The sequence below is a fragment of the Eucyclogobius newberryi genome, unplaced genomic scaffold, assembly GCF_026437365.1.
Source record: "Eucyclogobius newberryi isolate DKJ021-1_F unplaced genomic scaffold, fEucNew1.0.hap1 SCAF_7, whole genome shotgun sequence".
Taxonomy (NCBI): domain Eukaryota; kingdom Metazoa; phylum Chordata; class Actinopteri; order Gobiiformes; family Gobiidae; genus Eucyclogobius; species Eucyclogobius newberryi.
In genome coordinates this window covers 25,916,609-25,928,730 of record NW_027316389.1, presented here as the reverse complement: position 1 = coordinate 25,928,730, position 12,122 = coordinate 25,916,609, and the positions used below count along the sequence as shown (strand labels likewise).

The following is a 12,122-nucleotide window of genomic DNA, read 5'->3' as shown; positions in this document are numbered from 1 at the left end:
ATCCAAACTTTGCAGTGTGATTGTGACAGATTGTAGCCACGTCGTCTTTGCCCCAGGGCAGCTGTGGCTCAGTACCAATAGCACGTGACGAGGTGAAATCGGAGAGCCCCGAAATTGCATTTTAAAACAACTACAGCTCGACTAAGACCAACATAATCACACAAAGGGGAAAGAAAGTTTCAAAGCCGTTCTTTTACACTTGGCTGTAAAAGTGTCCGATACCAAGGAAGGATGGAGCGGGAACACTTGGTGGGGAGCCTGGGCCACTGACGCAGAACTGTAGATTTATCGCAGCGAGACTCAAAAGCAGCTGATTAAGACTGCTGCCATGGAAACAGGGGCTTGAATGACAGCGGCACAGAGCACATGTGAGGGACACAGAAGGGCCGCAAGGCGAATCGCCATCGAAACGAAATTTTAATTCATACAATTGGCAAATCGCGAGGGCTGTGTGATGATTTCCACCACAAACAAGTCACTTCATAGGCTTATTTGTCAAATGTTTTAAAACTTTGAACAAATATAATAAAATAATCTAATTGTAATCGCAATACTGGTACGTAAAAGTGCAATTCGATACTTTTAGCCATATTGTACTCTCTGCAAGTTTATGTTTCTACTTGCGACGGGTTAATTAGAGGAGTGCTTTAGTTTTATAGAAAAAAAGTAGTACTGCTATGAAATAATGACTGAATTGAAGTGCAACCTTGATCTGGAAAAATTCTACGTAATGGAAATAGAAATGTAACTCCAGAGACTCATAATGGGCCGGTCAATCACAGCATTTGCATTGTTTTACATATTTGAGTATTGTACTTTTATTATTGGGAATCAGATCTAATGCTAGCAGTCTGTGTAAAGAAGAGGTGGATAGATTACTCTGAGAAAGCCTAAAAACAATAGTCAAATGTTTGAATCTTTTGTTTGAAACGATAAGCATCTAAACCCTTGCTTTGTTTTGGTCTGTTAAGGCGGTTTTGAGATAAACGCCCGGCCCGGATCAGCTTTGTGCATCCAGCTGCGTCCAGGCCAAGATACGGGGATGGGCTGGAAGATAAGATCACGCCTGTCGCTCCAAACCACTCCAGATCTACACTTCCATTGAGGAACCTTAACGGGAGAAGTGAGCGAGATATGACAGCGTCCATTACCGAGATAATCACCGGATCTGATCTTGTCCGGTCACCTGGTCGTCTGTTATGAAGCCACGCTTAACATCAGAAAGGAACGATTAGCGTTCGAAGGAAACGCGCTGTCACAGCAACAGAAGCAGCAGAAGCAGCAGAAGCAGCCCTTTCGCTGTCGTTAACATAAAACTGAGCGCTAACAAAAGGCAGATGGAGCGGTTATCACTTTATCTTTTCCTTCTAAAAAAAAAAAAACACTGCCTTCACGTGGACTTCGGTGCAAAGAAAAAGATGCAAAGAAAGGTGTTTAAAGTTATCTATGGTAAAGCGAAAGGCTATATTTGTTGGAGATAAATAACGTGGCCTCAGGTGGGACAGCAACAATCAATAGAGTTAGAGATAGACGGTTGGCCGATATATTGGGATGATATTTGTACTTTTAGCGTACCAGCCTTAATTCTCAAAGCTTTATTTTAAGAGTTTAGTGTATAGAGGGCAAAATGATCTGAGTCGGCTCTACACATTTGTCAAAAAAGATTGGAAGAGCTCAAGGGCCATCGGTTTCTACGCATTCTAAACAACCGTAGTCGTATTTGAATCATTATCTGGACTTTGCAGACTCTAAAACGCATATGAAAACACTTGATAACAAAACAGTGACATTGTTAAGTCAAAATGTCAAAAAAAAAAACTGTTTATTTCAACCTTTATCTAGTTAAAATGTTATTTGAAAAGTCTCATTGTACAATAGCAATAATAGTTTGACTAGTTGACTTCTAAACTAAAGGTTTGCTGCCGCGCTAGCATCAAATAAGCAGGACGATGACTTGTATATAACTAATTCTATTCTGAACATCAGACGTCAGCCGCAGCATATTCTACATTTTATGCAGCATTTTTATGATGCATATTTCATTCATTGTCCACACTTCAATGTCTTGCCCAAGGACACAAAACCTTCTGCGTTATCCAAGTCAAGAGAATCTTTTTGACAGTGTGTTATTATGCTTACATTTTGAGCCCGTAATTAAATGTTACAGCCTGAATATTTCAAGTAATAAGAATTTAACTTATTCCAAATGTGTGTTCCCACTTTTCCCATAAGATAATGTTGTGCAGAGCTGGGCAATATACACAAAAATATAAAAAAAATCTTTGGTTGAGGTTGAATAATCAAACAAATGTGAAATGTGGGTAGAATGCAGATATATAATCGTGTATCCATATATACTTGAAAGTTTACAACAAAACATTTTATTTCAAATGTTGCTACATTTGGATATACTGGCCCAGCTTGTATCATTGCACTCGACTAATACTCAAAACAGGGGTCGTGTTGACAACTTCTCCAGTGGAAACAAAGAATCTATTACCAAGTACCTCAACACCCTTTTTTAAGAAATGTGTCATGTTAATCAGGACCTCTACCAGTAAACCGCTAAAAAACACATTTATTAACATAATTTTAGGAACTACAAGTGATCTACTGTGACATACTTTGAGCTGGTATTGGTCTGTGCGACTCCAAATAAAGCGCAGACAACAGGCGTTTTTGATACTGCCAAGAGCTCCGGGACACGGGCGATCTCGGTCCCTCGCCTGCTTTAGGACACGAGTGCTAGTGATGTCACGATTTCAAATTTTACTGTAGCGATTATTGTGAGGATAAACATCGCGATTTAAAGATTATTTGCGATTATTAACATCATGACCAAGACAACAATACAATCCTAAATTTTCTTTCTTTTTTTTTTTCTTTAAACACATTAACGCTCCTCAATATGTGACTGGATTCATGAGGAAAGAGTGAGCAGAAAGGACTTAATTTTGCTTCCAAAATCAACACATTTCACAACTAAAAAACATGTCTGTGTAATCCCTCATTCGTCCAGGCGTGTTCCATAGTAGAAAAAGCTTCAATTGTAGTCATCTGGACTCAGTTAGAAAATTTTTTGTCCTTGACTTGATTTTGTCCTTGACAATGACTCTTGGATGAGAGTCGAAACGTCTATTTTTTCTAACTGAGTCCAGAAGACTACAACTGAAGCTTTTTCAACTAAAAAACACCTAATTTAGTTAAGAAATTGTCACTTTTCTATGATTTGATTTTTTTTTTAAAGAACATTTTCTTCATAAAAAAAATTAAAAAAAAAAAGTAACGATTATCCTTTTTTAGTCTTTACGATTACATTGTGACTTAAACAATTACGATTATCGATTAACCCAATAATCTGGACATCCCTAGCTACAGATGACTGGGTTCATATGCTTCATTGGTGTAGCACTCAATCAAACCAGCTGGATTAGGGCGGGGCTGGGCAGGGCGGTATCTGATCCGAGGGAGCGGGTGCTGACCAGACGTACTAGGGGCCGCCGCATTTGTCCCATAGGCCAAATGCACGGGAGAGGCCTGGCTGCGTGCCGCGGAGCTCCCGTGCGGCTGTGGAGGAAAAGTTTGCATTTGGGCTATGTATAGACAGGAGCGCGGCCCGTCACATAGCAGCTGCTCCCTGGAGAGCGCCGGTGACACATTAACCTTCAGACAGCTGCCTTGGCCTCACACTAAAACACACACGGAGTCGACTCACATTGGTCACTTAACTACAGAAAATACTGTGGATGTAACGGTCAGTAATTATTGCGGTATTCTCCTCGCGCGGCGATAACAACAATGAATGTCGGGGAAATGTCCGGGTAGGTCTGGGCAAAAGTGACAAAAAATAAATACTGTATTATCCCGATAACAATATTCAGCAGATATTTTATCAGTGAATGAAGAATGTGCTAAAATGTGCCTTTAAATGTCTTGGCTAAGGTTTAAGTATTGCACAAAACATGATTGGACCATTCAATTTACCCCGAAAACATCAGAAATATCACTTTATACCCTTGTTTGGAAGATTACACTAGACATTTTATTTTTAGTCAGCTCTTTTAGATCATTTTTAACCGTTTTACTGATATACTTATACTCAATATTCACATTTTCTCCAAAACTACAATTGCGATATTATAAATGTTTCGATACATCTCGATTCCTCCACGTTTAGGATATATTTTTGTGAGTTATCATTTGAATTTGTCAAAACAATGTGGCGGCGAAATGCTTCAGTGACAAGTTTCCGTCAGTGTGTGGTCGAGTTATACAAATGTTTGGAGAGAAAGCCACAAAAGCAGCAAAGATGCGAAGAATGAGCCTTCTGTTTTGAGAGGGCAAACACACCGACACTAAGGACTGGCGCTTCTCAAACCGGTGCACAGGTACACACGGACAAGCTGGTGCAGGCAGGTTACTTTAGTACGTATTGGATGAGTGTAGTGATATATATTTGCATGACTTTAGTTCCGCTCTGAATTAAATGCATCATAATCGATAATCATGATTACTCAGGTCACAATATGATCAAAAGAACTAAAACATAATAATTATAGAAGAATTATAGTATTTTAACTTCAATCTATTGTCCCGAAAACGCACTTAAATGTCAACTACTTTTTTTCTGGCTGTTTATGTCATTTTTTCCCCATTCAGAACACACACTTGGGGAATAATTGCATGTTAGACAATGGGAATTAAAGACAATTAAAGATTTGACTGTTGTTTAGTAAGTAAATCATATTATATACATTTAATTGTGTTATTTTTCTCACAATAATAAAACATTGAAATTAAATGTTGCATCATGACATCCCCACTGTTAGGTCTTAGTCCTGATTAGGGGTGTCACGATTATTTGGCTAATCGATAATCGTGATTATTCAGATCACAATACAATCATAAGAACCAAATAATAATGATCGTTTTGACCCTTTGAGAAGCAGGATTAAGTATTTTTAGTTCAATCTATAGCCCAAAGAATAGATCTAAATGTAAATAACTTTTTCATCTGGCTGTTTTGTTAAATTTTAGCTTTATTTTGTCTTTCAGAAAGTTCGATTTCATAAAGTCGGTCACAAACTTGAGGAACAGTAACGTGTTAGATCACGGGAATGAAAGAAAATGAAAGATTCCTCTGTTGTTTGTCACAGTCTCAATCGTTAAATTGTGACATTTTCCTCACAATAATCATAACAGTAAAATGTGATCGTGACATCACTAGTCCTGAAGCAGGCCCAGATTTAAAGGAACCATAAGATTCTGATTTCAATGTACAGATACAAGACATGTTCAAATCAAGTATGGCTTTTGTTGATAACAGTTGTAATGCAGATTTATTCTTAATCACATTTACATCATAATGCATAGTTTGTTTTAATTTGGTGTCTTGCTTCAAGACAATTATCCAATCAGAAAGCAGAATGAATGCCAGTTCCTAAAGCTAGTTGGTTTAAACCTAATCACCTGCAGCCAATCATTAATCAGCACAGTGCATCCTGGGAAACACGGGTATCTTTCTGCAGGAGGAGGCTCTGCAGCACAGGTTCAGTAAGAGCACAAGCTCCACACGCTTGTTTCAATACTACAGTGATCTATATCTCTGCCAAATGCCCCGCGCTTCAGTTGCATAAGCCGCCGTAGTATTCAGAACAACAAAGAGAGGGCATCCTCTAATGACTCCCCCATAGGCCTACCCTGCCAGTGCCCCCTGACAGTGGGACACTCACACACTGGACCATCATCTGATCTGCCCCGGGCCTGCAGAGATCAGCGCCGCGTGGCTACAGCTGCTCCACAACAGCTCAGGTTTCCTCCACCATCATCCTCATCCCCAAGGCCCTCACCAAGGGAACAGGCCCACGTCAAAGAAACACAGGCGGGCACACTGTCCCCCGCAGCCCCTGGACTCCAGCTAGGATTAGGGGGTGAGGACTATTAAGGACAATGTACATTACAAAATAAAAAGGATCTTGTTTACAGGATACACATTGCAATAGTGAGTGACTGTAATGTTCCTCCACTTGAGAATATGATTACAATAGATTACTGATTTAATCCTCTGTGTTATAGTAAACAATGTCAATTATCTGATTCTCGTGTCCTGTTTGACTGCTGGAGTAACAATTATTAGTGCACAAATACAATGGAATTACAGTCTGTAAAAGGACTTAAAAGGTGGTATGGACGATTTTTTATCATATTTCCTCGTGGTGTGGATAAATCATTTGTCCTGCCACGTATCAATCATAAAACGCACCTATCGCTCACCTGCAGCCGCGTCAGGCTCGTTCCCACGTTTCCGCGTGCCTAAGCGCATGGATCTATCATAATATAGTTCCCTCAGTGTACGGGGCAAAATGAAGACGGAGAAAGACAGTTCGAGCTGACGCAGAAGTGGACAGAAATCTACGGGAGACGAGAGATGCGATGCGCTCCGTTGCGCGAATAAACAAACGCACGTGTGTGTTGTATCAGTCCGCACGGGGGAGTGCGCATGCGCACTTCCGCCTGCGTGCTCAAATCGCCGAAAAATCGTCCATACCGCCTTTAAGTTGCAGAATAAATATGTAGCTATTTTCTTAACAAAACAAAAGTGTCCAGAGGAGGACTGTCAAAAGCATTGAAGCTCAGATACTAATCAAAACTAAAAATCAAAACTAGATACTGATTTGACTAGTATTGATGTATAAAAAAAATTATATGGCCCCTCTGAATAGAAAAAAAAGTAGATTCAAATGAGTTTATCGACTAGAAAAAGAGCATTTTTAATCACCATTGTGGTATCGAAATAGGTATTGGGACGATTCCTTGGTATCGAAGACAAGTATTGTGACAACACTAACCTACTTACAACCTCAAAGTTCTTATTTTTCTGCTTTACCTTAAATATTTTTTAAGAAGCATATTGAGGTGGGGAGCAAAACCCCAAACATCCTATTCAACAGTGACAACAACATCGATATGAACTTCCTCTAAAGTTTATCAGACGAAGTGAAAGCGCCTTCTCTGAATCACTGGATTTACTGGTCGCGATCAAGGCGTTTCTTTCCATCCAAAAGCTCATTGTCTCTGAGGGAAACCCTGGTCACTCAACACCAGCTCCATCCTGACAACAGCAAGAATGTACAGGAATCCCGTGAACGCAACACACACAAACTTCACCGAGCTGAAATACATTTTACACGCGAAATACTTTGTCCAACTCTGTACCAGAAAAACAGGATGAGTTTTTAAAAGAATGAGTCATGTTAGTGAAGAATAGTGGTAGTTTTAGTTATGCACCAAGAGGTCTTTCCCATTTACAACTCATATTTTACGACGAAGTTAGTTTATCTTACGGTGAAACATGACTATCACTATAATAAACCAAGGGAAATAGCCTTGATTGAGTTTCAAGAATGAAAGCAACAGGTCAAGACTTATTTGTTGGATAGTCTTGGGTGATTTTGTGAAATATTTACCCTTGAAATCGAGCAGAATTGACAAAATCTGAAATAACCACGTACTTCGATCCTGGAGCACGTTTAAGAAACACGTTTGAACTTACTTTGTCCCACCTAAACTCAGAGTTAGGCTCTGTTCGTTTAAGTAAATGCAGCAATTCACCGGTGAATAAGACCCTGAATAGCTCGATACAGTGGCCGCTTGTGAAGTAAACATTGCCGCATTGTTAACCCGTGTTTTGTGCTCGTCTACCGCGATACGGACGCGTCTCTTCTGGAGGATTAAAACGAACAAAAATCGGGGATGAATTAAACGCTTTGACCCAAACTTACCAGAAACGGTGGGTCCGACCGGATTCCCCGACCTCGGAGCTCGTCCTCAGGCTGGACGCCGTGTTTTCGTCCGGGTGGGAAAGCTTCTCCTCTCGGGTGTTTGTGGTGGAGGACGAGGCTACTTTCCGCCGACAGTGCCGCTTATATCCGCGGGTCTGTGGCGTCCGAAACCATGGCTCGTCGTGTCGTTCGTCGTTAAAGTTTCAACCCGCGGGAGTTAAACACAGCGCCAGAGTGATTGTTTCGAGCACAGATCATGGCAGAGTGTGAGACGGAGCGGATTAGAAGCTGATTTGAGCGTCCTCCGCCTGCTGCTGCTGCCACACACCACCGTGTCATCAGATACTGCTGCGGGAAACAGCGCCCACTTCCGGCCGTGCGCTACAACAACAAGGAAGTGAGGAGACTGACTTTGGAGCGCCCTCTGGTGGAGAAATGGCGGCAGCGCTAGTCTTCCGGTACCGGAAGTTATGGTTTAAAAAATAGCCTTTTTTGCTTGATGCATTGATCTATTATATTATGGCTTGATGCCGCAGATGTTCGTTACTTCCCCCCCACACACTTTTTATTTAACTATAAAATGCATATCAAACTTTTATACAATTGATTTAGTCACTAACACAGATGTTATGAATGCAATGATCAACTATTGTTTTAAATATTTGATCATTATTTTTAATGCATGTTTACTGCATAAATGTGGAATGTCCTTGAAATGATCTTTTCTCATTTAAAAGAATTTGATTATAAAGTCATCAGCTTAGAACGAGCAGTCTTTGTCCTAGTTTTTCTCTCTCAAATTCCACTCATTTCCTGATCCAAGTGATTGGGATTTTGTCTTTTTCATGCAACAGATTACACATTATACAGTTTTCTTCTCGTTCTTAAAACTCACAAAGTTACTTCCTTAACGTGCAATAAAGACAGGTTAAATTTCCCATTTCACTCAATAGATTTATGAAGATACAAATAATCTTACCTACTGCTTTAACCCAACTTTAATTTACTGTATAAATGCTTAAAAATCAAACGTTTATACAATTTAGTCACATGAAATTCTTTTATTATATTCAGCAATTCTCAACTATTAAACTGTTGTTTTAAATATTTTATAATGAATTGATGTATGGAAACTTTATGGTTACTTCAAACCTAGAAATATGTTAACTTTATTAATTGATTGCACATTAATGAACAGTTGGATTGCACAAATATGCCTAAATATGACGGATTATAGCTACAAAGCTAATTTACACCCAAAACCAATATAGGTATTCACAGGTTGGATTTCACCCTCAGTTGAGTTACGTTTTAAAGCCAAGTAAATTAGAAATGATCCGTTGTCATTTAAATATGAATTTGATAAAAGTCATCCACTTAGAAAGACTGGCTTTGCTCTCAAACTTATTTTAGGAAACAAATTTCCTGATGTGATAGTGATTTTCTGCTCTTTCAAGAACTATCTTGTTATTTCTTAAACTCGCCAATGCCTTTTAAATTACAATTCACCACTTCAATGATACCTCACAATCTAAACCTTGTCTCTTTTCTGGGCCCAAGCCAAGATTCAGAAGCAAAAAGTTCAAGCAAACAGAGCTGCATACTTTCCAGGTGGATTTGTGCAAAGTGGAGAAAGAACTCTTGTTCAGAGGTCCAACCCAAAAACACTCTACTTGAAGAAAATTGGCATTGAGAACATTGCTGTGTATGTGTCCTGGACAGGTGCAAAGCAAATGATGTAAATCTTGTTTTCGAACAGATTTTATGATGGCTAGACGTTAACAAATCGTGGTGGCAGTGGATAGAATCAGGAGTCCAGCACTTACCATTACTATTTTAGACAATAATTATTGATAAGTTTCCTGTTTATACTTTGCCATTTTGAGAACATTGACCAATAGATATATTTAGTTTTGAATTTAAATTGCTTTGGCAATTGTTTATATTTCCTCACAAAAATATACTGGTAATTCATGGGGTAAATACACCCCATGAATAAGCAGGCCTAGGCTTTATTGATCAACATTGTATTATAAATCTTTCAATCTTGGGTTCCACTTCACTTTGTTTAAACTATTCTTGATGGACATTCTTACCAATTGTAAAATAAATAAAACTGGAGACACTGCTGAAATATTTCAGGTTAGTCTCCTGTCCTGTCCCATTTCCTCTCTCTTTCGTCCCCTCCCTCTTGTTGATGACCCTCAGAGTCTTGTCCTGCCTTCACTCACTCCTCACCCGCATTCACCCCTCGGTCTGTCCAAACGCAAACATGTCGTGGACCCATTCTTCACTGCTGGCTCTGCTCACCCTGATCTGTGCACTGTCCTGTGAGTTTTCCATTGGGACATACTCCATTTGATATTTCTGATGCATTTGTCTTGTTCTTGGCTCCATTTCAATGTTTGCTCTTTATATATTGTGTGTTTTTGACCCAGTGTCCCCAGAGGCTGATTCTGCAGCTGTGCCCAATGACAACAGCGCAAAGGATGCAAAAGGTAAAAGTATTTCTAACCAGTAATAGTATTGTATTAAGGAGTATGTTTATTATTTGTTACTTAAGGTCAATGTCTTCCACCTCTGCACATACATACTGTCTTGGCATAAACCTTTCTTTCACCAGGTCCTCTCAAAAAGATCTTTTTGAAGGAGGCAGATGCTACAAACTTCTTCAAACGGCGCAGCAGGAGATCGTCCAAGTCCCAGGATGAGATTAACGGTGCGTTTGCTCTGGGTCTGTTTGTCCTGATGTCTTGCCAGATCGAGACCTGTGTGTGCTTGAGGTTAATGTGGGCGCTGTGGTTTTCCATAGAAGTTGGTGCATACAGTAGATGTCACCAGGATGTTGAACATTTTAACAGTTGTATATCAAAGGAAATATTTGCATTGACAAAACAAAGGTTGTATTTAGAAGAAGGATGTTGATATTACTTACAGTTCAATCCCTTTGATGACTTATTTGCAAAGTAGACATAGACATTCTGAGGAAATAAATAAAAAGGTATATAAAAGGAGTATATTTAGTTGGAATGATGAACGTGTGATGCATTTTGCTGCATGCTGAATGTAGTTCAGTCACAAAGTCGAGGTAGAGAGTGGATGTGGTGACGTTCTGACATCAACAGGAGCTCAAGTGTGTCCTGAAGTGCACCCGGAGTGCACCCGGAGTCTGCAGCAGGAGCCACAGGTCAGCACGGAGCTCCTGATCACACAGACAGAGCAAGACAGAGACAGGCCTGACCCTGTATGAGGTCTACAAAGTTCACATCCTTTCACTGTTTTACTTTCCTGCTCTGCCAACTTGAAAGTGAAAATGCATTTTTTGGCAAACTTAAGTGACACATAATAACGCTGTAGTTTATTTGAACACTGCATGAGGTGGAAAGACTGATTTTGAATGCCAAATGTGACACAATGTGGGTAAGTTGTCTTGCTTAGAACACTAATAGTATGCAATAGGCCACATCACACCCCTGATTATAAGAAAGTATAAATCCACATGTGTATTATAAGTATAGTTGTACTCTTAACTCATTTATAGTGGTGCTAGTGCTTATCATAATCACAGGAAGACATTTATCTAAATTTCCTTCACAAAGCAGGTCTCCAGCATGCATCAACTTGTGCAGATAATTGAGGTCAGAACAATCAAAGGTCGTGACTCAGAACAGTCAAAGGTCGTGACCTGGCTCCAAAGGTCACCATACCACAGCTGCGTGAACAACTTCTTACAAAGCTGGTCGATATACCGGTAATAAGTAAATGTAACAAGTCTTATTTGGGATGTCGCGTCCAATTCGCATGCATTCCTCGTTTGGGTGTTAGATCATTTACACAGAACAGCTCGAGATTCACCTCAGAAGACCTTAGGAATAACAAAAACAAAGAAAAGCTCATTGCAGTAATATTGGAAATAGTTTGTACTTGTTTATGACTATGTTATGTATTGCATTCTGTGTTGTAATATCTTTAAAAACATGTTTCCTGTGCTTAGCTGAACAGAGACAAGTGTTGGCCGCAGATGAGAGGAGGAGAGAGTTTCATGAGGAGAAAAGAAATGAGTACGAGAACCACGCTGAGGAGCAAAATGACGGTTTGTAGAAGCATAGACTTGATAATAAACAGTTGCTTAAAAGATTTGATAATCCTGATAGATTTTTTTGTTCTGTCCCAGAACAAGATGAGCGTACGCGGGAGAGCACAGAGCAGTGGAGGGAGTTTCATTATGATGGCATGTATCCTCCTCAAGAGTACAACCGCCAGTCCATCTGAGATACATTATTATTAGTATTACGTTTAAACACGACTGGATTACTAGGATAGGTATGTTACTGTACTTCA

At 39.7% G+C, this 12,122-nt stretch overlaps 2 protein-coding genes across 2 annotated transcripts in view; one reads left to right on the top strand and one right to left on the bottom strand.

Annotated features, from left to right (window-relative positions):
- LOC140349437 (cyclin-dependent kinase 17-like) overlaps window positions 1–8,128 on the bottom strand; it is a 33,625-nt gene extending 25,497 nt beyond the window's left edge. The window contains exon 1 of the mRNA XM_072435756.1: window positions 7,782–8,128. The gene's annotated coding sequence lies outside the window, so the exon portion shown is untranslated. The remainder of the gene's footprint in view (window positions 1–7,781) is intronic.
- A 1,838-nt stretch (window positions 8,129–9,966) lies between these two features.
- ucmab (upper zone of growth plate and cartilage matrix associated b) lies at window positions 9,967–12,059 on the top strand. The gene is made up of 5 exons (XM_072434489.1): window positions 9,967–10,111; window positions 10,220–10,279; window positions 10,405–10,500; window positions 11,776–11,874; window positions 11,956–12,059. Exons 1-5 carry the CDS (start codon window positions 9,979–9,981, stop codon window positions 12,051–12,053), a joined length of 486 nt encoding a protein of 161 aa, XP_072290590.1. The 5' UTR covers window positions 9,967–9,978; the 3' UTR covers window positions 12,054–12,059.
- Window positions 12,060–12,122: the final 63 nt, after the last annotated feature.